Consider the following 24,391-nt stretch of genomic DNA (forward strand, 5'->3'; position numbering starts at 1 on the left):
GGGCCGGCAGCTGAAAGTTGTCTTGAAATATTCCATATCTCGGTGTCAAAATTCAGTGTTTATGCCACAAAGCACTGTATTAGAAGTGTATGTACTCTTCTTGAGCACACATGTTTATTCAGGTAGTGCAGCATTGTCCACAGTGATTAGCTCAGATACCAGATGCGGTGTGGCTGTTTTGCTTATATTGCAGGCAGAAAAGCTGGCTGTGGTTCTTATAGGGCACCACACACCTTAATTTTGCTGTATTGCCTCCAGGTTTAAAGTAATTTTACTTTGCAGCAAGCATTCATTTTGTGCTATAGAAATAGCAATTCTAGTATTTATCAACTGATACGTACTGTATGTAACAGGTGGATCCAAGGTCTCTTTAAAAAGTTGACAGTACCCGTAGGGAAAAAAAAAATATTTTGGCTCCTACTATCCAAATGGGAGAATTGCTGCTCTCTGAGATACCATGAATGATACCATGAGATACCAGCATGATACTCTGAGATACCATGAATGACAATTACAGAAGCACTTTGAGAATCAAATCAGTTGCTGCCACAACTCTAACATAAGTGGCACAAATAGAGAGGAAAAAGGGTTGTGTATAGATTAACAAGATAGCCCCTATTAGATGTTAATATTAGAACCTGGGGAATATGCAAACTTTGGATGTCTAAATAATGGCTTAGTTATTATAATGCTAGCAAAACATGTTTTGGTGAATTTGTTTTGCTTTAATGTAAAATTATCAATTCATAATTCTAACACATGGTTTAATTCCTGCAAGGTGGTGAAACCTATCCCTGGGAAAGGAGATGGATCGGAAATGAACAAACTCTCTCTAGAGCTTCAGGCTGAAGGACGAAGCGCTGCTTCTTCACCTACACAGAAAGGAAGATGTAGTCCTTCTCCTAGTAGCTCTTCTTCATCATCCTCTAGGACACTTAAGTCTGAATCACCAGGTGTTAGAAGAAAAAGGGTATCTCCGGTGCCTGTAAGTTGAAAGCTATGATGTAATTTTTAATTTGTCTATATTCTGCAGTCTTCTGCTTAGAGAGGCAATAACAATTGCTCCCTAATCCTTCCTGGGTAGGTAAGGTGCTGATATAAAGGGGTTATGACAGGGTATCACTTAAGTGAGATATGCTCTGCATATCTCACATTACATTTATCTTATGTGTGGAATTTTGTTCTCTGCTCTTAGTTGTGTTTTTCCTTCTTAATTTAGCCCTGCTTTCAGTTTCTATTTGTAGGAAATAAATTAAGAAATATAGGTACTCAGTTGTGAAGACATGCATGTTCTCTTAGCTTGATTTGCATGAAGAGATGCCAGGAGTTTGGTTTTTGTTTTGGGTTTGTGGTTGATTCAATTTTGGTCCCGTCCCATATTCCCCCCCACCCCCTGTAGTTTTGCATGTCAGTTCTCCAGGCAGGTATATTCCCTTGGGGATAGGATTGTTGGCTGGATTAAGATTCCTGCAGAAAAGTATTACTGGTATGCTATTAGTGATCCTCTGTTCAAGAACTGATTGTTATGTACAGATTAGGGAAGATTTAGGTATGTGCATTGTTAGAAGACATCTCTACCATTACACTTGAGAAGATCTGGAATAGAATGTTTTGAGCAATAGTAACTGGCTTCATTAAAGAAGATCAAGAATATAATGTTCTGAGCAATAGTATGTAACAGGTTGGTTTGTTATAAAAATGTTCATCCACAGTTAAGCTTCAGTTGACTTGCCTGCAACTTCACAGTGCAATCAGAGTAAGAATAAGATCTAATTGCTTTCATTGTCCCATTGCTCTCTAAACAAGCTTTCCAAACTCAGTTAAAATATGTACTGCCATTCCTCTGAACTAGGGACAAATATCACAAATCTCAGTGCTGTAGCACAGCTCCTTTCCTCTTGACAAAAGAAATTGAAATGTAAACCCCCCAACACCCCTCTCCTTCACACACAGTTTCACCTTTGATCTATTTTTACTCAGTTGTTTTTCTTTGTATCCTTTTTCCTTTTCTTTGGAAACCCTTTGGAATTCCTTAAACTTTTATTCTTCATTGACCATATATTCCCTTCTGTAAACTGTAGTCATAGGATTTCTTCCTTTATGAAATATATTAGTGTTTATAACCTTGGCTACAAAAATTTTGGCTACAACTCTCTTCTGCCCTTGAATTCTGGGCATGGAACAAAATTCATCATTTTAAATTCATATAGTCTAAGCAGGTTATAGTTTCTTCATGTTTTGTGGGCCTCTCTTATTCTGTGTCATTTGGGGAAAAAAAATACATAGTTAAACTTACTATTATCCTGGTGGAAATGCTCATGATGGAACTGCTTATGTAGTTTCAGAGTGGACGAATAACACCACCTCGACGAGCCCCATCTCCAGACGGCTCCACTCCGTACAGCCCTGAGGAAACAAATCGTCGTGTTAACAAAGTTCTGCGAGCCAGGCTGTACCTGCTGCAGCAGATAGGACCCAACTCTTTCTTAATTGGAGGAGACAGCCCTGATAATAAATACAGAGTGTTTATTGGGCCTCAGGTAGAGAACATTTTTGTGTTGTCTGTAGCTTTTATTAATTTATAGTTAACATTGGAAAACTGTACAAAACCAAATTAGATCAAGTTAGTCACCAACCCTTGCTAACGGTTCTATAAAGTAATGTTTAAAAGACGTAACCTGTACTCATGTAATATAATGATCAGCTTGTTTTTTTTGAAATACGTAGCAAGTATTACTTTTGTCTAGAGTTTATCTTTTTAAAAAAAAAAGACTCTGGGAAGTAATTACTAATGTTCTGTATATTTCTCATTCCTAGAAGTGGCTCCTAATTATATATCTTAAGGGGGTTTTTTTCTATTATTTGGCCACTTCATTTTCCTAGTTTCTCACTCTGAAACACTATATTTCTTCTATTCATGGGATATATAAATTATAAGCATATGACACAATTCCTTTAATGGTGTGATAATTTCATTAATACCCATAGTGAGGTTTGTTTCAGAGACTTGCATAGTACTGCTGTGATGCTACGTTGGGGAACATTAAAGTTTTTGAGTAAACAGAAGCATCTCATTTAAGTTTGCTGTCATGTTATGGGTATGTGCTGATTATATGCATAAATTCCTTCTAGTATGAAGCATAGCAATAGTTTCAGCTCATTTTAAAAAATATGGGGGGGGGGGGGTAATCAAGAGAAAACTGGTGTTATAACTGTCTGCTTTTCCATACATACTCCTGAATAATGTTTTGGGGATTCACATTTTCTGTAAGGCCATGCAAGAAGATATTTATGTCTATATATGAAATATTTTGCATTAACTACTATTTTTTTTTAAGCGTAGGGGAAGACAGACTAGTATGTGTCTACATTATGCACTTAATTGATGCAATTATCAATTCAGTACAGCCCTAGCATATCGTTTTCCTTGCAGACTTGTAGCTGTGGTCGTGGGACATTTTGTATTCATCTGCTGTTTGTTATGTTGCGGGTCTTCCAGCTTGACACCTCAGACCCAATGCTCTGGAGAAAGACACTGAAGAACTTTGAGGTAATAGATTTCTAATAGATCTAATGGCAGATATAAAATATACTCCAGGTAAAAGTCTTTAGGACATTATCGTAAAAATGCTGAGAACTGCTGCATTTCAAAACGACAAGAATATATGTGTTGTGGTTCAGCCCCAGTCGGCAACTAAACACCATGCAGCGGCTTGCTCACTCCCCCCACCCTGTGGGATGGGGGGGAGAATCAGAAGAGCAAAAGCAAAAAAAAACCACTTGTGGGTTGAGATAAGAACAGTTTAATAATTAAACTAAAATAATAATTATAATGATTATGATAATAATAATGATAATATAATAAAAAGGAAAAGGGAAAAAAACAGAAACACAAACGATAAAACTGCTCACCAACCGATGCTGCCCATCCTTGAGCTGCAATTGCTGCCTCCCTCCCCTGGCCAGCTCATCCCAGTTAACATACTGGGCATGACGTTACATGATATGGAATACCCTTTTGGCCAATTTGAATCCGATCTCTTAGCTGTGCCCCCTCCCCTCCCGGCTTCTTGTGCACCCGGCAGAGAATGGGAAGCTAGAAAAGTCCTTCACTAGTATAAGCACTACCTAGCAACAACTAAGACATCTGAGTGTTATCAACCTTGTTTTCATGCTAAGTCCAAAGCACAGCACTATGCCAGCTACAGTGAAGAAAATTATGCCAGCTAAAACCATGACAGTATCCACCCCTTATTCCATATCATTTACATCATGCTCAGGTCCCATACTATCCAATACAACTTCAATAATCCCTACCCACCTTCTCATCCTTTAACAGAAATATACAGATTTCATTTATCATTACCCTAGTCTATGGACCACCCCTGTAAAACATCCGTGAAATGTCCATTTAGTTCAATTAGTCCATGACTTTGGGTTCCATCTATTGTACGAGTCTTTCAGGGCCAGAGAGATGCTGTGTGTGGTGTTGGATTGTTGCATGCTGAAGTCGGTCCTTGTTCCATCACCACTGCACTTTGCTTGGTTCAATGAAAGTTCTTTTTTTTTTTAATAACTTGGGAGATTCCCACCATGATACCATTGATATGGCATATAGCAACCATAGTAGGGATGACATACAACATTATATAGCAATTAGCAGCATATTATTCAGTTCATTGGCTGTTTTCACCCAAAATCAAATCCCCCTGAGGTATACATTGGACTCCTCCATCCTCCCGCATCACCCACCAAGTGCACCCAGGTCCTTGAGCAAAAGCAATCCCACGAATGGGCTTGCCTTTGCCTGAGGCAGGAAGAACCCAGACTGTTAGGCCCAGCATAATTTTTACGTGCACTACAGGGACTCTATCCCCTTCCACAGTACGTAAGGATTCTGACTGGGCAGGGCCAGATCAACTGGCAAATCCCCTCGTGTTGACTAACCAGGTGGGTCTTCGCTAAATGTGTATCCCAGTGTTTAAATGTTTCACTCCCCATTGCTCTCAGTGCTCTCAGTGTAGTCTTTAACAGTCCATTGTATCATTCAATTTTCCCAGAGGAAAATCCGTGCCAAGGATGCACAGAGCCTCTGGGCCAATCACAATGGGGTGCTTCTGCCACACATTCCCGGTTAGGCTCACTTCAGCCTCCAATACAGTTAGCTCTTGGGATCCCCCTGTCACTCCAGCAATACTGATGGGTTCTTCCCCTATATAGTTTGATGGCATTAGGGTGCACTGTGCACCAGTGTCCACTAAATCCTGTGGGTCGGATGTGGCAGGCCATCGGATCCACACAGTCCAGTAAACCCAGTTATCCCTTTCCTCCACCTGGCTGGAGGCAGGACCCCTCTAGTCCTGATCATAGTATTCATCACTCACTTCCTGTAAATATGAATCACAAGTGTCTCTATTAGGATCAGAAAGAAAATCAGCGCTTCTGCTCCCCTGTCTGGGGAATTGCTCACTGGAAACTGGAGCAGCAGCTTTCCTAGAAGAACCCCCCTGAGTGATTTTTCTTCCTTGCAGCTCACGTATCCGTGCCTCTAGGGTCATGGAAGGTTTCCCATCCCACTTCTTCATGTCCTCTCCGTGGTCATGCAGGTAAAACCATAGGGTGCCCCATCATGTGTATCTTCTCTCTTGAGCCAAGGGACACTTACTCCTAATGGCTGAGATACTGGTCCATTCCGGTGGGGAGTAGGACATATCTTCTTTGAGTTGCTGGACTTCCCAGGACAGTTTCTCCACAGCCAAGTCGAGGGAGGAAGAGAGATTTGCTTCATAATCCCAGAGTTTATCAATCACCACCACCACTGTTGGTGCCTTGTCATCTTTCCGGGACATTACTGCCTATGAGTTCCCATGGATCAATGGTACGCTCCGTACAAACTTTCACCACATGGGTCATGTGCACTCGGCTTCATCTGGCTCTTTGGATGACTCTTGATCACTTAGGCCACTATAAATCACCTCAAGTACGGCTAGTTCCCTCAGGTACTGGATACCTTTCTCCATGGTCATCCATTTTCCTAGGAGAAATACAATATCTTCCTTGGAGGAGTACCTTTCTCTCACACCTGACAGGAGCCACCTCCAGAGGGTGAGGGCTTGTGTTCCTTTTCCAATTGCTTTGTCAATGCCCCCTTCCCTAGAAAGGGATCCCAGTTGTTTGGCTTCCTTCCCCTTTAATTCCAGACTACTGGCCCCATTATCCCAGCATCGGAGCAGCCAGATGACAATGTGCTCACCTGAACAACGGCCGAAATCTTTTTGCATATCTCGCAGTTCACTCAAGGATAGGGGTCGGGTAGCTTCTGTTTCTTGTATGAGTTCTTCCTCTTCCTCCTCCTCTTCTTGTGATGGCCCTGGTTCTTCATCATCTCTTTCTAAACTAGTTGACTTTCTCTTCCAGGATTTCTTCTTGTGCATAGGGATGACTGATACTGGCACGGGTTGGTCCTCCGATTCAGCTGCAATGCTTATCACTGGGTTGGAGTAGCTGCAGTGTCTGTCATGGGGGTTTGAGTGGCCAAAGTGCTTCTCGCTTTCCTTGTCCTTGTCTTTTTAGATCCAGAGGCCTTCTCTTCCCCTTGGGGGTACTGAATAGTGTTAAACAGGGCTCGATAGGCATGGGCCAGGCCCCAGCACATTGCAGTGATTTGTATCTCTCTGGGGTTGCCAGGGTGACAACATACTTCCTCCAAATATTCTACTAATTTTTCAGGATCCTGCACTTGTTCAGGGGTGAAGTCCCAATACACTGGGGGTGCCCGCCGTCTTAGGCATTTGCCCATACTATCCCACATACCCTGCCACACATAGCTATCGAGCCTTGGGGCAGATCTCTGGATGATATTCTTAACTTGCTTATTAACCTTAGACAGAGCTGAAACAGTCTGCCAAAGCAATATCAACAGATATATCTTACCTACCCAAGGATGTTCAAGGTACTGAAAAGTTGCTGTAATGAAGGAGGAGACATTATAGAAGATGGTAGCTAAGGTGCCATTCTGTATTTCCTCCATAAAAAACTGTCAGAGGAGGAGGTATAATTGCTAATTGTATCCATGAGTTGGTACCCGATGTACAGTAACAGCTTCAATATAAACTTCAAATACCAAATAAAACTCAAGGCCAATGTTTTAAAAGCCACTCTCCCAGGCAAAACATCACTAATCACTGCAGAGCACAGCAGACCACCAAAACTAACACCACTCTTCATCAGACACAGCAAACACAAGAGCATGGTGCAGATTGGATAAACTAATATTGAGAAGAGAGTCTATGCTGTGACCAGCAACTGTTATTCTCTTAACCCTTCGAGCCCGACATTGGGCACCAAACAGGACTGTCATGGTTCAGCCCATCGGCAACTAAACACCACACAGCTGCTCAGACACTCCCCGAACACTGTGCAAAGGGGGAGAGAAGCGGAAGACCAAATGTCGTGGTTTAGCCGGCAGCTCAGCCCCACACAGTTGCTTGCTCACTCCCCCACCGGTAGATGGGGAAGAGAATCAGAAGGGTAACGCTCGTGGGTTGGGATAAGAACAGTTTAATAATTAAAATTAAAAGAAACAACAACAGAAATGCAATAGAAAGGAGAACAACGAGAGGCGCAAAACCCCAGGGGAGGGGGGAAGGGAGGGGGAGGGGAACAAACCACCCACACCACACCCGACCCAGACCCAGACCCAGACCCAGACCCACACCACACCACACCACACCACACCACACCACACCACACCACACCACACCACACCACACCACACCACACCACACCACACCACACCACACCAACACCACACCAACACCACACCAACACCCGCACCCGCACCCGAGCTGCAAACTGCCCCCCCCCCCCAATATACTGGTCATGGTGTCACATGGTATGGAATGAACATGCCATTGGCCAGTCGGGGTCAGCCGCCCTCACCATGGCCCCGCCCCTCCCAGCCCCCCACCACGCGGCAGAGCTGGGAAGCTGGAAAGGTAGCCGACCCCCCCACGGTGAGGAGAATTAACCCCTTCTCAGCCAAAACCAACACACTAAAAGAATAAAAAAAAAACTTGTGGGTTGAGATCAGAACAGTTAATAATTAAAATAATAATTATTATAATGATGATTATTACAGTAATAACAATAATGATGATATAATAAAAAAGAAAAGGGAAAAAGGGAAAAAAAACCAGAAACAAACAACACAACCGCTCACCACCCACCGACCAACGCTGCCCATCCGCGAGCCACGGTTGCTGCCTCCCTCCCCTGGCCACCTCCTCCCAGTTAACATACTGGGCATGATGTTACATGATATGGAATATCTCTTTGGCCAGTTTGAATCCACTCTCTTAGCTGTGCCCCCTCCCCTCCCGGCTTCTTGTGCACCTGGCAAAGCATGGGAAACTAGAAAAGTCCTTGACTAGTATAAGCACTACCTAGCAACAACCAAAACATCTGTGTGTTTTCAACATTGTTTTCATGTTAAGTCCAAAGCACAGCCTATGGCAGCTGCAGTGAATAAAAATAACTCTATCCCAGCTAAAACCATGACAATATGTTTTTAATTATATCTTTAATTTGGGTTCAATAGCTCCATAAGAAGGAAAAAAAATGATCTGCAAATAAAAGGCATAATGAAAAGAATTAGTAGAGAGCTGTAGTTTAGCGAGTAATTAAAATCTAGGATCTTCTACTCAAATTTTTATATCCATCTCACTGATTAGTTGAATGTTGAACAGAACAAGGATCCTCAGAAGTAATTGTGTATATACTTAAAGCTATTATTTTTAATAAGCAAATAGGGTTTTTTGGTAGAGTTTCTTGTGGTCTATTTATTAGCAAGACTTCTGAAATTCCTGTTCTGCTACTGCTGCATTACTGTGAAGGTGAATAGTTCTTTCTTAGCAGTAGTTAAGCTTCAGTAATATTGCCTTTAAATACAAGCTATTCATAGCATAAATATGACTGTTGCTATTTTTTCTGATATTAGGTTGAGAGTTTGTTCCAGAAATATCACAGTAGGCGTAGCTCGAGGATCAAAGCTCCATCTCGTAACACCATCCAGAAGTTTGTCTCACGCATGTCAAATTCTCATACATTATCGTCTAGTACTTCTGCATCTAATTCAGAAAACAGGTTAGTATTTTTCTAAAGGAATTAAAAGCTTTATTCTGTAGTTTTTTCTAATTTTCAAGGTTTAGAATCACCTACATTCTTTTTGTTCAAAGCTGCTTTCATTTCAAGCCACGTTAACTATCTCTATTTGGAAACAATCAAGGGTCAGGCATACATTAGTCACAGTCATACCATGTAGGCATATTTGCTTTATATCTTCTGTTTAAAAAATGTTAAGTAGAGTTGTGAAAATAATTTTTTTGACTCTATGAATTTGGGAGACAAACTCTAGAAATGTAAGTGTTCATCTGCAAGACTGAAGCATATATTAACTTTGGAAACCTGTTTATTTGTGTGCATTTGTTCAAATACAGCAGTTGTGAAAATGTTGACAAATGAAGAAACAGGATTTCAATTTTTTTCCTCTTGTCCTAATAACTTTGGAGAAATGCTTGTGCCTGTGACAATATACTGAAATTTCTGGGTAAATGTACTGTGTTTGTGTCAACATATATAGATATATATAAAACATATTATATATCTTTAAGTAAGCATATATTTTAAAAAACACTTAATGCAATAATGAGTGGTTAAACTTTTTTAAGGGAGTTATTAAACTCGTATGATTTTTATAATTTAGATCATTAAAATATGCCTTATCAATTTTAAGTGATGTTTCTTTGATAGATTTTTTTCTGACTTCTACTTGAGTGCTTTTGCTTGTTCTTTTCTTTTATTTTGAAAAGATCTTGGTTAACTTTTTAAACAAGTAATTTGTGCATGCATTAGTTAGTAGACTGAGTGAACTAGACATCCTATGAAGAGATCAAACCACAGAAGGCAACCAGGACTGAGGCGCTTTTTTTGCATAAAGTGAAACTTAAGGAGTACCTTCATATGTTACTTTGTGATAATAAGCATATAGTTAAAGGAATATATTCAGACAGGTTTATAATTCTGATATACAGATTGTGACCTAAATTCCCCATAGTCTTTAAATTATTTTTCCAAATTGTCAAATGGTGTCATTGTAAATAGATTACATAAGTAGTTCCAAAGAATATTATGTATTTAACTGGTTGGTTTATTTGGCAAGCCAGTTCCTTTAATTATATACCTTGCATAGGAAGATTCCTCCCCCCACCCCCCCATAGGAATGGCTTCATTGGACTGTGAACTTTGCTACCTTAGTTCTCATTTTTGACAGGATGAAAGAGTCTTTCAGTTGTTTGCCAGTACACCTGATGATTAGTTCCCAGCTTTATTGGTTCCATGAGATATGTTGTCGTGCTGTGTGAGTCTAATCTTGTATAAGTATTGGAGAACATTGAGCATCAGATTCATTTGAGATAAAAATTTACTCAGTTCTGATAATTGCTGTGATTTGTAGTTATTTTTAGTTTACTACTGATTCTTCAAAAATAAGTTTTAAATTAATACTTGTGTTTCTATACATGCAGTGGAACTGATTTTTTCACTGTAAGATTATTTTGGTGGATTTTTGAAGGACAAAGAAAATTAGCATCAACCATTTGCAGGAAAACAGAAGTGAATATATATGTATAGAAACAATGTATATACAAAATATTTTTATTTTTAAAATATACTGTTGCTGAACAAATACAGGGTTCCTGCAAACTTTTAGACACACACCAACTATAACAAATTTTTTCTATGAATAGTAAGAGGTTTTCACATTTAAACAGTATTATAGAAGATTAAATATGTGGTTTTCAGTACATGTTGTTTAAGTTTTTAGAATAATTTTTCTGGCGAAATCTCTGGTTATATCCATTTAAAAATTACGGTAGGGTAAATAAAATGGAAGCAACATGTAAAACAGGGAAAATGGTTTTTTAATATCTACATGTGATATGTAGATATATTAGTGTTCATGTGAATCTATTACACCTGTTTCTCAATGGCAGAAAATTCTTGAGTGGCTTTTATCTTCTGTTAATTTTTTGAGTTTTACATATGTTCATCAAATAGTATTTGCAGTTTTCTGTGATGAGCTAAAGGCTATCTTGTGACTCAGTACTCTGAAAGGAGTGTGGAAAAACGTGTGTAGCTTTCAAAAATCTAAAAATTTCTTAGTTTTTCAAAACCAAAGGATAAGTAAAAAAACAAAGATTGGTTTGTTTAAAGAAGCCTTGGAGGGGGGGAGTGTCCAAGGCTGGGCCTTTCAATCTCTTATTGGTATCTGACCTAGTTTGAAAAGATGTCATGCATTTTGTGACATTTCCTTTCATTTCAACAGTGTTGTCTATACTCAGTGCTTCTAAAAATTTGGTTGCTCATTTATTCACACCAAGGTTTAGGAGAATGATTCATGAATAGAATATAGTTATTCGGAAGTGACTGTTCCAAACTGGAAGCCTGTTCTGAATTCTGATATGCCATTTTTACAATCACAAATATTTATTTTTATAGTATGAAGGATGATGAAGAACAGATGTGCCCCATTTGTTTGTTAGGCATGCTGGATGAAGAAAGCCTAACTGTGTGTGAAGATGGCTGCAGGAACAAATTACACCACCACTGCATGTCAATATGTATGTTGTCATCTTTGTCTCATTAAGTTCTGGTGACTCTAAATATTCAAAAGTACTGTAACCTAGGGTGTTTGTTGTAGGGTTTTTTTGTTTGTTTTAAAAGTTAAACAGAAACCTACTCTTAAGCGATGACTGTAGCTCTTTGAGAGTTTGGTGTCATTCAGGTACTATTGATATGTCTTATTTATCAGTTATCAAATTACAACTTGATTTCTGAATGCTTTGAGAAAGAAGTTAACTGCAGGGCTAGAGGTTTGAGCCTCTTACCTGAGTGAGAAGATCATGTCTAATTAGAGCAAGGTTAGGAACAGACTTTTACCCCTCTGTGGCTTGTCATTAGAATGCATGAAAGTCATCTGCTAGGATTATATAGTGAATTATGGAGTATGTTTTTATATACTGCATTAAATAAAGTATGTAAATAGTTTGCTTTAACAAATAAAATTCCATCTCCCATGTTTTAATACTTTTCAAAAAGTGTTGCTTATGTTTGAGGCACAAAGAACTGCATTTAAATTAATAGCTTTTAATATTAATTGTACTGCTAAGCTGAAGTGTTTCTGCATGCAAAAATGTTTAAACGCACGTATTTATCAGGCTTCTGCACATGGCTTAGTTCAGAAGTGTTTATCCCGAAACTGACATTCTTCAGTAAGACTTAAAAATAATAATGCCATCTTCTGGTTTTATGCACTGTAAAACTGAAATACGTATTATCCTGTTGCTGTGTTCCAGGGGCAGAAGAATGCAGAAGAAACAGAGAGCCACTTATATGTCCTCTTTGTAGATCTAAGTGGAGAATTCATGATTTCTATAGGTAAAGATTCAGTCTGAGTATAACAAACTATCTGTTTCTTGATCCTTAGTTGATGTTCCTAAATACGCTAAAGTATTTACTTTGGTAAATGTTTCATTTATTAATCCATGTTATTCGTTGTTAATCTGTAGTCATGAATTGCCAAGCCCTGTGGATTCTTCTTCTGTTCTCTGTGTGGTTCATCAACAAATTCAGCAGCAATCTACAGTTGGATCACAGAGAAGAACCCAAGATAGCAATTTTAACCTTATTCATTATGGGGTCCAGCAGATCCCTTCTGCCTATAAAGATTTAGCTGACCCATGGATTCAGGTAATTTTACTTTGTAAAAGAAGCTTCAAATGTAAAAACTGATTTTTTTTTTTAAACTGTTTTGCTAGATTTGTCAAATCAGCAATTCAAAAATTTATTCTGAATCCCATCAGCTTCATGGTTGATTATATTTAACTTGCATCAGAAGAAAAGGTTTTCCAGTTTTGTTTTCACTGGGGTTTTCAGTTTCAAACGTCATCTGAGGCCTTTTATTAAAGGTCCATGTAATAAAATGTAGTGTTCTTAATTCTAGTTTTTGTTGTGCAAGTGTCACATAAATACAAATTTGGCTCTTACTGTTACCCAAGTTTGGTTGCAGGAGCCGAATGACCTAAATAACCTCTAGAGTCTAGAGGTGGGTTCAGCTGAGCAGGAATCACATACTTAAAAGAAGAGTGGGTGAACTTGTATTGCCTATATGTCTGCTGTAACTTTTGTCTGGTATAGCCGGACCTTGGTTTCAGGGTTGTTTCTATCAATGTCTAGAAATGAACTCCATACTGAATAATTAAAATTCAGAGTAAACAAAACCATCCATACAGTCATTCCCCCAATTCTATTAGCAGAGATTTTGGAGAACCAATGACTTATCACTTTTGCTGTCAGGCTTCTTAAGGTGATCTTTCACCAGAAACATTTCTTTGCTCTTTTTGTTTGCTCTTCTTAAGTACTTAAGTTGTATTATTACTCAGCTTGACTCCTGTAATGTTGCTTTTTCCTTGGCAGGTATTTGGAATGGAGTTAGTTAGCTGCTTGTTTTCTCAAAACTGGAATATACGAGAGATGGCACTTAGACGTCTTTCCCATGATGTTAGTGGTGCTCTATTACTGGCTAATGGTGAAAGCACTGGAAATTCTGGAAGTAGCAATGGAAACAACACAAGTGCTGGAGCCTTGGGAGCAGTTAGTGGGTCATCTCAAACAAGTATCTCAGGAGATGTGGTGGTAGAATCCTGCTGCAGTGTATTGTCCATGGTCTGTGCTGACCCTGTCTACAAAGTGTATGTTGCTGCTTTAGTAAGTAGCTGTTTACTTGTTGCATTCTAGTAATTTCCAAGTGAATTCATTTTTGAAAGGGAGGAGATGTATGAAGTCAGGAATCCTAATAACTGTTGTTGAGCACCACTGCTGACTTGACTTTTAACCATCATCTGAAAGTGAGTTGAACAAAATCCTCAGCAAGAGTGAAATGGCATGGCTCCACTGGTCAAATATCAGGAAATGCTTGCTACAGTGCCAAATATTAACAGTACTTGTATGACCAGACTCTTTACAATCTCAAAGAATACATGACTAATTCTAACAGTGAATATAAAGTAAGCTGTTTATCCTTTGAACATTTCACTGATATTTTGAATGCAATTTATATAGAACTATTTACAACTCTTAAAAAAATAAATGTGTGTAGCAAATTTTATTTCATATGTATTGTTTTTCTCTTTCTCTTAGAAAACCTTAAGAGCCATGCTGGTATATACACCTTGTCATACTTTAGCAGAGAGGACTAAACTACAGCGACTTCTCAAGCCAGTTGTTGAGACAATATTAGTTAAATGTGCAGATGCCAACAGGTATGGTGTCTCATGAACTTAAAATTAATTTTGGGTTGTTACTGAAATGTCTTGAAGCTTCATTTGTTGCTATTTTATATAGAACTAGCAGACCATTTATAGGTGGCGGTGAAATAAAAATGTGTGGATCATACATATAAATGTTTTTGTTAAAGTCTAGTTGCTACTAACCAACTTCTAAAAGATGTAGGTTTTGAAGGCACCTGATTATATTTTTCCAGCACTGATCTTAAATGATGCTTTGCTTGCATAAGGCCTTTTTCCCCCTTAAAATAAAGGAAGATATGTTGGGTGCAGTCATCAACCATCCCCTCCATCTCAGTTGATATTGCTTTGGTCTAATTCTCATGACTCCCCTTTAAGCAGTCAGCAAGTACCAATCATCGAATTTTGTATCTTTAATATATGTGTATGTTTCCTACTTCAACAAAAGCTGTTGTGCATCTATGTCATGAAGGGTTAACATAACACTGCTACTTTTTATTTCATGGTGCATTGTTAGGAGATGGCTATTCTGAGTGAATGCATTTGGCAGTTCTGGCTTGAGTAGGCCTTGTCTTCCTCTCCTAAGCTACCCCGTCTGCTCTGCCAGACCAATCATTTCTTCAGCTGTACTGTAAACTAGATGCAGAAGTCCACCAGATTGATTTTTTTAAAAAATTTTTTTCTTTTTTGTCTCTTTCAGTTTAGTTTCTAAGAGCATTGCTTCTGAAACTGCAACTAGAAATGCACTGGCAATAGTTTAGTGTCATGGTTTTAGCTGGGATAGAGTTAATTTTCTTCACTCTAGCTGGTATAGTGCTGTGCTTTGAACTTAGCATGGAAAAAAAAAATGTTGAGATAACACACAGATGTTTTGGGCTGTTGCTGGGTAGCGCTTGTACTAGTCAAGGACATTTCTAGCTTCCCATGCTCTGCCGGGCGCACAAGAAGCCGGGAGGGGAGGGAGCACAGCTAAGAGAGCGGATTCAAACTGACCAAAGGGATATTCCATATCATGTAACGTCATGCCCAGTATGTTAACTGGGAGGAGCTGGCCGGGGAGGGAGGAAGCAATCGCGGCTCAGGGATGGGCAGCATCGGTCGGCGGGTGGTAAGCAGTTGTATCGTTCATGTTTCTGTGGTTTTTTTTTCCTTTTTTTTCCTTTCCCTTCCTTTTCCATTTTATTATATTAACATTATTGTCATTATTATCATAATCATTATTATTATTATTTTATTGTAATTCTTAAACTGTGCTTATCTCAACCCACAAGTTCTTTTGCTCGTCCGATTCTCTTCCCCATCCCACAGGGGTGGGGGGGGAGTGAGTGAGCGGCTGCGTGGTGTTCAGTTGCCAGCTGAGGCTGAACCATGACATTTAGCAATAGAAAATATAAAATTAAAGGTGTAAGTGAAATAGAACTGTTCCTTGTGGTGCTGGATTCCTGGATTTGGCCTGTTTGTGCAAGAGGATGAGATCCTAATGTGCAGTTGAATTAATTTATTTTAATAAAGAGATTATTGCCTGAAAGTCTCAAAGAATTTGAGAAATGGGGAAGCTGATTTCTGTTTGGGTTTTTTATTTATTAGTGATAGACATTACATTTCTGGAAGTATCCTTGTAAAAAAAGTCACAACTATTGGTAGCATACAGACAGGATTATAAAAGTGTATTGGAATAAAGTGATGTGAAATAATTTTCCAAGCACAATTCCAAGCTAATGATTAAAATGTTTTTTCTTGAAAGCATCTGCTGAAAGTTGTTTGGGTTTTTTGTTTCAATTTCTTATAGCCGAACAAGTCAACTTTCAGTCTCAACGCTACTGGAGATGTGTAAAGGCCAAGCGGGAGAGCTGGCAGTTGGGAGAGAAATACTTAAATCTGGTAATAATAGGTCTTCATATATAATTGAATTATAGTTACAAGCAAATATACTGAATTGTTTTAAATTTAATACAGGATTTATCCTGTATTTGACAGCATGGCAAAGAGAACAGTGTTGCTCTCAGCAGTTTGGGGGAGAGGGTGGTGTTAATTTGGGTGCACATTGTGTATTTCTGTATGATATACTTCTGATCTTTATTCAGATCAGAATTTAGATTGTGAACATATCTAATCCTTATTTTATCAACTTTTTTTATAGGGTCTATTGGTATTGGTGGTGTTGATTATGTCTTAAACTGTATTCTTGGAACCCAAACTGAGTCTAGCAACTGGCAAGCACTACTGGGGCGACTTTGTCTAATAGACAGACTTCTGTTGGAATTTCCTGGTGAATTTTATCCCCACATTGTCTGTGGAGGTGTTTTGCAGGCTGATCCTATAGTAGACAGGTACGTACTTACACTGTGTGACTATTATTCTTTGTAGTTGAATGTGTTGGTGATTTCTTCAAAAATTGGTTGTTTTAATTCCTGTAAACAAATAGTGTATATTTATATGCATAAGTGCACCTACTTTACAGAGTAAATGATTGTGGTTTTTTTTCTAAACTTCTGACCTGTGAAACAATTCTGAAGCACCAGTGCAGCAATAAGTCTCCTTTCTACTGCAGAACTGACATCTAAATAGATTATCTTGAAATGGTTTTCTTGGCACTAGTTAACTAGAGCATATCAGTTTATAAGACACTTTTTTTTTCTTTTTTAACTTTCAGGTATAAGAAACTTCTCTCCCTCTTAAATTTTGCTTTGCAGTCAATTGACAATTCCCACTCAATGGTTGGAAAACTATCACGGAGAGTATTTTTGAGTGCAGCAAGAATGGTGGCAAGAGTGCCCCGTGTTTTTGTAAAGCTGTTGGAAATGTTGAGTGTGACAAGCTCAACTCATTACACAAGGATGTGTCGACGTCTGATGGCAATAGCAGATGAAATGGAAATTGCAGATGCCATCCAGCTAGGCATGGAAGAAATGGGCTCTGGGGAATGTCGACGTGAAGACTTTTTGCAGCTATCTGTACCAGATAACTTTCCAGAAGCTACAGAAAGTAATACTCCTAACAGTACTGTCCAGTTATCAAGGAAAAGCGAGAAAAGTTTAAGTGATAAAAATCTGAGTGCAAGTCCAGAGGATACTTCTGAGACGCTGGCTGGCTTTGCTGTGGGACCTCCCGTTTCATCAGTAACCACTGAGCAACCAAAGCCAGATATTCAAACAAAAGGAAAACCCCCCAGTCAGTGTTTGAACTCTTCTCCCTTATCCAGTCATTCTCAGTCACTATTCCCAATGCTTTTGTCTCCTTCAAACCCATCTGTACTAGCCGGCACTGTAACAGATATCTCTAAACTCAGACCTCAGGGATTTGTTCCCTGCAAAATCCCCTCACCTTCTCCTCAAATGCAGCAGAAACTTTCTCCCCAGTTTCAGAGAAACTGTTCTGAAAATAAAGAACCAGAGAAACTTTCTCCAGTTTTTACCCAAGCCAGGCCATTGCCATCCAGTCACATACACAGGCCAAAGCCATCACGACCTACCCCAAGTGATATGAACAAGCAGGGAGAAACCTCAAAAAACAGTGTGACACGTAACCCAAATGATATTTTGCAGTGTGTTGGCAATTGTAGTAGCAGTGTGGTTATACCAAGTGAAGAGACAATGTTCACACCAGTAGATGAGAAATGTCAGCTGGACATTAATGCAGAGCTCAATTCCAGTATTGAGGACCTGCTCGAGGCCTCCATGCTAACAAATGATGGCACAGTTACGTTCAAGTCTGAAGTTGCAGTCCTTTCTCCTGAGCAGGCAGAAAATGATGATACTTACAAAGATGATGTAAATCATAATCAAAAATGCAAGGAAAAGATGGAAGCTGAAGAAGAGGAAGCTTTAGCTATTGCCATGGCAATGTCAGCATCTCAAGATGCCCTGCCAATAATTCCCCAACTACAGGTTGAAAATGGTGAAGATATCATAATCATTCAGCAGGATGTAAGTATACATATGGTAATTTAGCATAAGTCTCGATTGAGGTTCACTGAATTTATAAAGCAGTGCTGTTGTATTTCCAAAGTTGTATAAAACACAAAGGTACTCAATACCCTCTCCTAGAAGTTGGAGTATAACCAGTCTACCAGTTGAAGGTGCTAACAGAATCCTTCTATGGTTATTAACAAGTTTAGAGACAGTATTTGGAAGAGAGGCATCATGTCATATACCAACCTTTAAAATGGTAAAGAAGAAAGTGTAAAAGTGGGGAAACAGGAAATGAGAACAAAGTTTTTAAGCAGGAGTAGAACTGTACTGGGTCTTAATGCTGATTTACTTTGAAGGCAATTGTACAAAACCAAATTAGTTTCTGAAAGAAAAGGGAGACAGAGTAGGAAGAGATCTTGCTGTCAGCACATCTTGAGAGAGATGATGTGGGATACTTCAGAAATCAGAAAAAATACATTTGTTTGCAAATAGCAAAAGCATAAGAAATAAGAATAGAGAAAGAAATGAGTCTATAAAAGTTCACAAAATGGTTGAGTGTATTGACTTGAGAGTAAGACATGCTGGAAGCTTGTGAGGCTGCATGCTTAGGAAAGGTAACACACTTGGTAGAGTTACTGGAAAGAGGAATGAAGTGTTGGGTTTTGTGATCCTTTACATGAGGTAACAACATGTGAAGCATAAAATGACAAATTAAGTAGAAAACATGGTTTTGTTTGTGTTTACTATAGGAGCTGACTAAAACATTGACTAAACATGAGATCAGGAATAGAAAAAAGTCTTGCTCCTATTTGTGTCCTTACATGTTGCCTTTCACCTTCAGGTAGTAACATAGAGGAGGCTCTCTGTTCTTACATTCAGTAGGAATATGTGGATTAAGGAATACACTGGTGTTCTGGTCTCAACTGAAACATGTATAACATGCAGTACAAATAACTGTAAAGGAGAGGAGAGGCATATAAACTTGGATATTTCATAACCTTCCAGCATGTCTACATTTTAGATGCATGTTACTAAACATGGAATTGATTTGGAATTTAATTTGCAGACACCAGAAACCCTGCCTGGACATACCAAAGCAAAACATAATTACAGAGAAGATACAGAATGGCTTAAAGGTCAGCAAATTGGTCTTGGAGCTTTCTCTTCCTGTTACCAAGCTCAAGATGTAGGAACAGGGACATTAATGGCTGTAAAACAGGTAAATACTTCACTTCCTTGAATATATTGTGCTTGTTATTCAATATTTCTTTGAAATAATAAATATAAAAGCTCTCTGCTCTCACAGACTTCTGTTCCCTACTTCTTCTCCCTGTCGTGTGTACTCACATGATACATAATACAAAGTCTTTATTTGCATGGAATTAAAATAATGTTTTCAGTTTCCTTCACTTTTCCTTAAAAGGAAAAAAATGTACTTTTTTATATGTTCCTTTTCTTTCATAGTTCTTAAAATGCATTTTTGTTTTTATCAATTTCACAAATCAGTGACAGAGATAGGAATGGCATCCAGGTCTCTTGATTCCAAACTGATGCTCTATTTGAAAGATAGCTGTTAAAAGTAATTTTCCCTTGTCAAGATTTTTTTCCTAAAACAGTTTAATAGGAGGAAATGTAGTTTAATACTTGTTTCCCCAGATCCAACAGCCAACTTTGAGGCAAGTATTTTTAATATTTAAATTATTAGATACAAAAATGTGACTGAGAAAAGAGGCCCAAATGCACATGCTTTGCTCAAGATTTTGGAAGGTTCTAGACATGAGTAAATCTTCCACACTTAAGGTGCCCTAGGTCTGAATCAGTGATACCAACATAGAGGGAATCTTAGTCCTAATATTTTTTTATTAATTCTAGAATGAACTTATATCTATGGAATCGAGCAGTTTCAAAACATTTAATCAGGGAAAGAAAATCTGTCATTAGGTATTTCTCCTTTGAAACTCTCTTGCTTGTGAAAGAGTAGGACTGTCCATGTGGTCCTTGAGGCTCCTCCTGGAGAGATGATGATGATTCTGAGGCCCAGGGGAAATTCTCTGCAGCATACTATTATTTCAGATTTAGTATGGATAAGAGCTGGGGTTGGCTCCAGTTCCACTGCTGGACTTCTGATCGGCTTTTTTGGTGTTTTTTTTGTTGTTTTTTTTTCCCCCATCGACTTTCCAGGATAAGAGGTTTAGTTATGAAACAGGAAGTATGGTTAAACTGGTAAAAAGTCTTACAAATAGCATCACACTCAGAATCCTGTTTCAGGCTTTATCTTTCTTCCTTTTCTTCAACATCTGAAAAAAAAAATCCTAGTTTAAGCAGAGGAGAGTGAAGAGGGAAGTTTCCCCATGCCACACTTGGAGACATTTTCATTGGTATTTCTTCAGAAGATCATGCTTAATTTTCTGTGATTGTCTCACATGGAGATAGATGGTCTCAGCTGAAGGGACTTGAGAAAAGAATACTTGCTATTTCCAGATGGTGAAAATGGACAGAAAGCCATCCATTCTTGTTACTGTACTGAAAGGGGGATGGTTACAGGACTGATAATTATGTAAGGTAAATCTGAATACCATATTTCAAAACAGGTGACGTATGTCAGGAACACATCATCTGAGCAAGAAGAGGTAGTTGAAGCACTGAGAGAAGAAATAAGGATGATGAGTCATCTGAACCATCCTAACATTATTCGAATGTTGGGTGCTACATGTGAGAAGAGTAACTATAACCTCTTTATTGAATGGATGGCAGGTAAACAACTGCATGCCAAAGAAAATGAAAGTATCAGTTAAGTCTTGAACTACGTAGTCTCATATTGCAAAATATTCCATGCATTGCTTCAGTTTGCAAATTTATATTTATATTGTTGTTGGTAACCAGTATAAAGGTTTACTTACAGAACAGTTTAAGCGGCATTCTTACTGGCATCCTTTTTTGAATTGGTATTTTCCATACATAATCTGTCATACAGTTAAAGTAATTGGAAGCCCTGAAAAAAATTCTACTACTACCATCTCAAATTCTGAATTTAAATGAGGAGTTATGTATTGGGTTTGTGTGGCAAGGTTTTGGGGGGGGAGCTACAGGGCTTCTGTGAGAAGCTGCTAGAAGCTTCCCCTATGTCCAATGGAACCAGTGCCAGCTGGCTCCAAGACAGACCTGCTGCTGGCCAAAGCTGAGCCAATCAGCAACAGTGGTAGCACCCCTGGGATAACATATTTAAGAAGGGAAAAAAAAAAAACCTGCTGTGCAACAGCAGCTGGGAGAGAGGAGTGACAATATGTGAAAGGAACAACTCTGCAGACACCAAGGTCAATGAAGAAGAAGGGGGAGGAGGTGTTCCGGGTGCCAGAGCAGAGATTCCCCTGCAGCCTGTGGTCAAGACCGTGGTGAGGCAGGCAGTCCCACTGCAGCCCATGGAGGTTAATGGTGGAGCAGATATCCACCTGCAGCCTGTGGAGGACCCCACACTGGAGCAGGTGGATGTGCCCTGAAGGAGGCTGTGACCCCATGGAGAGCCTGTGCTGGAGCAGGCTCCTGGCAGGACCTGGGACCCCATGGAGAGAGGAGCCCACACTGGAGCAGGTTTGCTGGCAGGACTTGTGACCCTGTGGGGGACCCATGCTGGAGCAGTCTGTTCCTGAAGGACTGCACCCCATGGAGAGGACACATGGGAAGGACCTGGTCTGGAGCAGTTTGTGGAGGACTGTCTCCTGTGGGAGGGACCCCATGCTGGAGCATGGGAAGAATGTGAGGAGGAAGGAGCAGCAGAAACAATGTGTGATGAACTGACCACAACCCCCATTCCCCATCCCCCTGTGCTGCTGAGGGGGAGGAGGTAGAGAAAATTGAAAGTGAGGTTGAGCCTGGGAAGAAGGGAGGGGGGTGTGGGGGGAAGGAGTTTTAAGGTTTGTTTTTATTTCTCATTAATCCCACTTTTATTTAGTAATAAATTAAATTAATTCCTCCTGTTTGGTCTGTTTTGCCCATGATGGTAATTGGTGAGTGATCTCTCCCTGTCCTTATCTTGACCCACAAGCCTTTCATTACATTTTCTCTCCCCTGTCCAGCTGAGGAAAGGGAGTGATAGAGGTGGCTTGGTGGACACCTGGCATCTAGCCAGGGTCAACCCATCACAAGTTAGAAACTTTGAGACACAGATGCTTCAGCTGGAAATATATCAAACTATTGCATTTTCAGTGTACTTGTGTAATGTTAAATTATTATTAAAAATAACTTTGCTAGAAAGATTGGAATACCTGTTTCTTGGTTTTTTTGTCCCGTGCATTTTCCTAAAATTTGTGTGAGGTAACACGCCAAAGGCATTTGAGAAGTAAATTTCTAATGATAGGGAGTAAGCAGGGGTGCTTTGGGGAAAAACACGTTCAAATCTTAAATATATGCAGTGGTAATTTTAGTAATAAATAGTGAAATCTCTTCACCATTGTACAAAGTGGGTACAAGAAAATTTATATCCTTTTTTAAGAAGGAGCTTTATTAATTTTATTAATGGGATTATATGTTGTTGCGGTCCAGTTATCAAGACTAGATTTGGTGTTTTATACATCCTTGTTTCTTCTAAAAGAAAACATTGCACCTTAACTTACATTCTTTGGCAGAAACCACTTGGCAATACCAAAGGGCTAACAAGCAAAGCCCAATTATGTGTTATTAAAAGCAAGAGTGCAGAAAATATTTTCTCAAGACTAAGGGTGTTTAACTCTTAAGTATAATTTTTCTGAAATAGTATTATTTAGATAATGAAATGTCAGGAATTTCTTTACCTCATTCAAGCCCAAATTATATTAGAATACTTTGAGAGGCACAATGGAAATCCAAAATCTTGAGGTTCTAGATACCACTTTTGGAAAACATAGGAAGATACTGCTTTTCCTTGCTTGTGTATTTGCTTCTATATATTGGTACTTAGATGACAACAAAAGTAAATTAAGATCCTCGGAGGGAACACTTACTGGAGGTTGTACATATCTATTGCCCCAAAGAAAGCTAGTGTTCTACTACTTGAAAACCTTAGTGCAAAATGTAGATATATTTATATGTACTTTTTTATCAGCAACAGTACTTTGTGCACTAAGGGATTTGTATGTTCTTTTAAGGACAGATGAAAATATTAGGAAGCATAAAGACTTATGTCCTTGTAATGTGTACAGTTCCAGGTAAAAAGTAATTAAGTAACCAAGTATATTACTTTTTGCCTATGGAACTTTTAATGTTGGGGGGGGATCTAGTTATAAATTAGGAATATCAATACCAAGTCCAATTTTAGGAGGCAGTGCTACATTCTATTAATATAAGTGTTGATAAACTGTATTTTTTTTTTATCTTCTAGGAGGTTCAGTTGCTCATTTGTTAAGTAAATATGGAGCCTTCAAAGAATCTGTTATTATTAATTACACAGATCAACTGTTACATGGCCTTTCTTACCTTCATGAGAATCAGATAATCCATAGAGATGTTAAAGGTGAGAATTATTTAGAATGTCTTTAAAAAAGAATATTCCAAAAGCAGCACCTATTTTGGCTTGAGACCTATTGCTTCTCTTAGATACCATCTCAAGAGTGTTATTTCTGTTGGGTTTGTCTGATCATACTTAAGAACCTTTAATTACTGAAATTAATCAGAACATTCATAGTATGCTTGGGGATACTTGCTACCCATGCCAATGGTTTAGAAAAATTTGTTTTCTGAATTTGTTCAAATAAAATATGAAGTTGCCATATAGTTTTAAAGATTATTAGTTAAATTAATGTAAATACCCTGAAATTATAGTAAAATCTGTGACTAAGCCAAAATAAAGAGGTCAGGTATAGGAATATTATGATGGATTTTCTTCCTTCATCCTAATTGAACATAAACACAGTTGTACTGTTTGATGAAAAAAATGTGGACTTTATTGGGAAATACCAGTCTTACTAAACTTCTACCTGTAATGTCACTATAGCTGTCCATAAACTAGAGAGATATCCAGATAAGTAGCAACATAGCAATGGCAAATATTTACCTTGTAATATTTTCTTCTTAAAATAGGAAAACTTTCAATTGCTCTGTAATTCTCTTCAAGACAACTTGAAGTTGCTTAAGGATGAAATAAGT

General features: G+C 38.7%; 1 protein-coding gene across 2 annotated transcripts in view; it reads left to right on the forward strand.

Moving 5' to 3' along the window:
• The window catches only part of LOC135310880 (mitogen-activated protein kinase kinase kinase 1-like), a 104,374-nt gene that overhangs the window by 74,959 nt on the left and 5,024 nt on the right, over positions 1-24,391 (forward strand). For both annotated transcript variants that reach the window (XM_064439971.1, XM_064439972.1), the window contains 15 exons: positions 779-985; positions 2,340-2,540; positions 3,434-3,550; positions 8,999-9,144; positions 11,557-11,678; positions 12,414-12,495; positions 12,627-12,807; positions 13,534-13,824; positions 14,257-14,378; positions 16,153-16,244; positions 16,504-16,693; positions 17,017-18,289; positions 19,341-19,493; positions 20,866-21,028; positions 23,628-23,759. In XM_064439971.1, the coding sequence (XP_064296041.1) occupies positions 779-985; positions 2,340-2,540; positions 3,434-3,550; positions 8,999-9,144; positions 11,557-11,678; positions 12,414-12,495; positions 12,627-12,807; positions 13,534-13,824; positions 14,257-14,378; positions 16,153-16,244; positions 16,504-16,693; positions 17,017-18,289; positions 19,341-19,493; positions 20,866-21,028; positions 23,628-23,759 (3,472 nt within the window). The remainder of the gene's footprint in view (positions 1-778; positions 986-2,339; positions 2,541-3,433; positions 3,551-8,998; positions 9,145-11,556; positions 11,679-12,413; positions 12,496-12,626; positions 12,808-13,533; positions 13,825-14,256; positions 14,379-16,152; positions 16,245-16,503; positions 16,694-17,016; positions 18,290-19,340; positions 19,494-20,865; positions 21,029-23,627; positions 23,760-24,391) is intronic.

This window comes from Phalacrocorax carbo, assembly GCF_963921805.1.
Source record: "Phalacrocorax carbo chromosome W unlocalized genomic scaffold, bPhaCar2.1 SUPER_W_unloc_4, whole genome shotgun sequence".
Taxonomy (NCBI): Eukaryota; Metazoa; Chordata; class Aves; order Suliformes; family Phalacrocoracidae; genus Phalacrocorax; species Phalacrocorax carbo.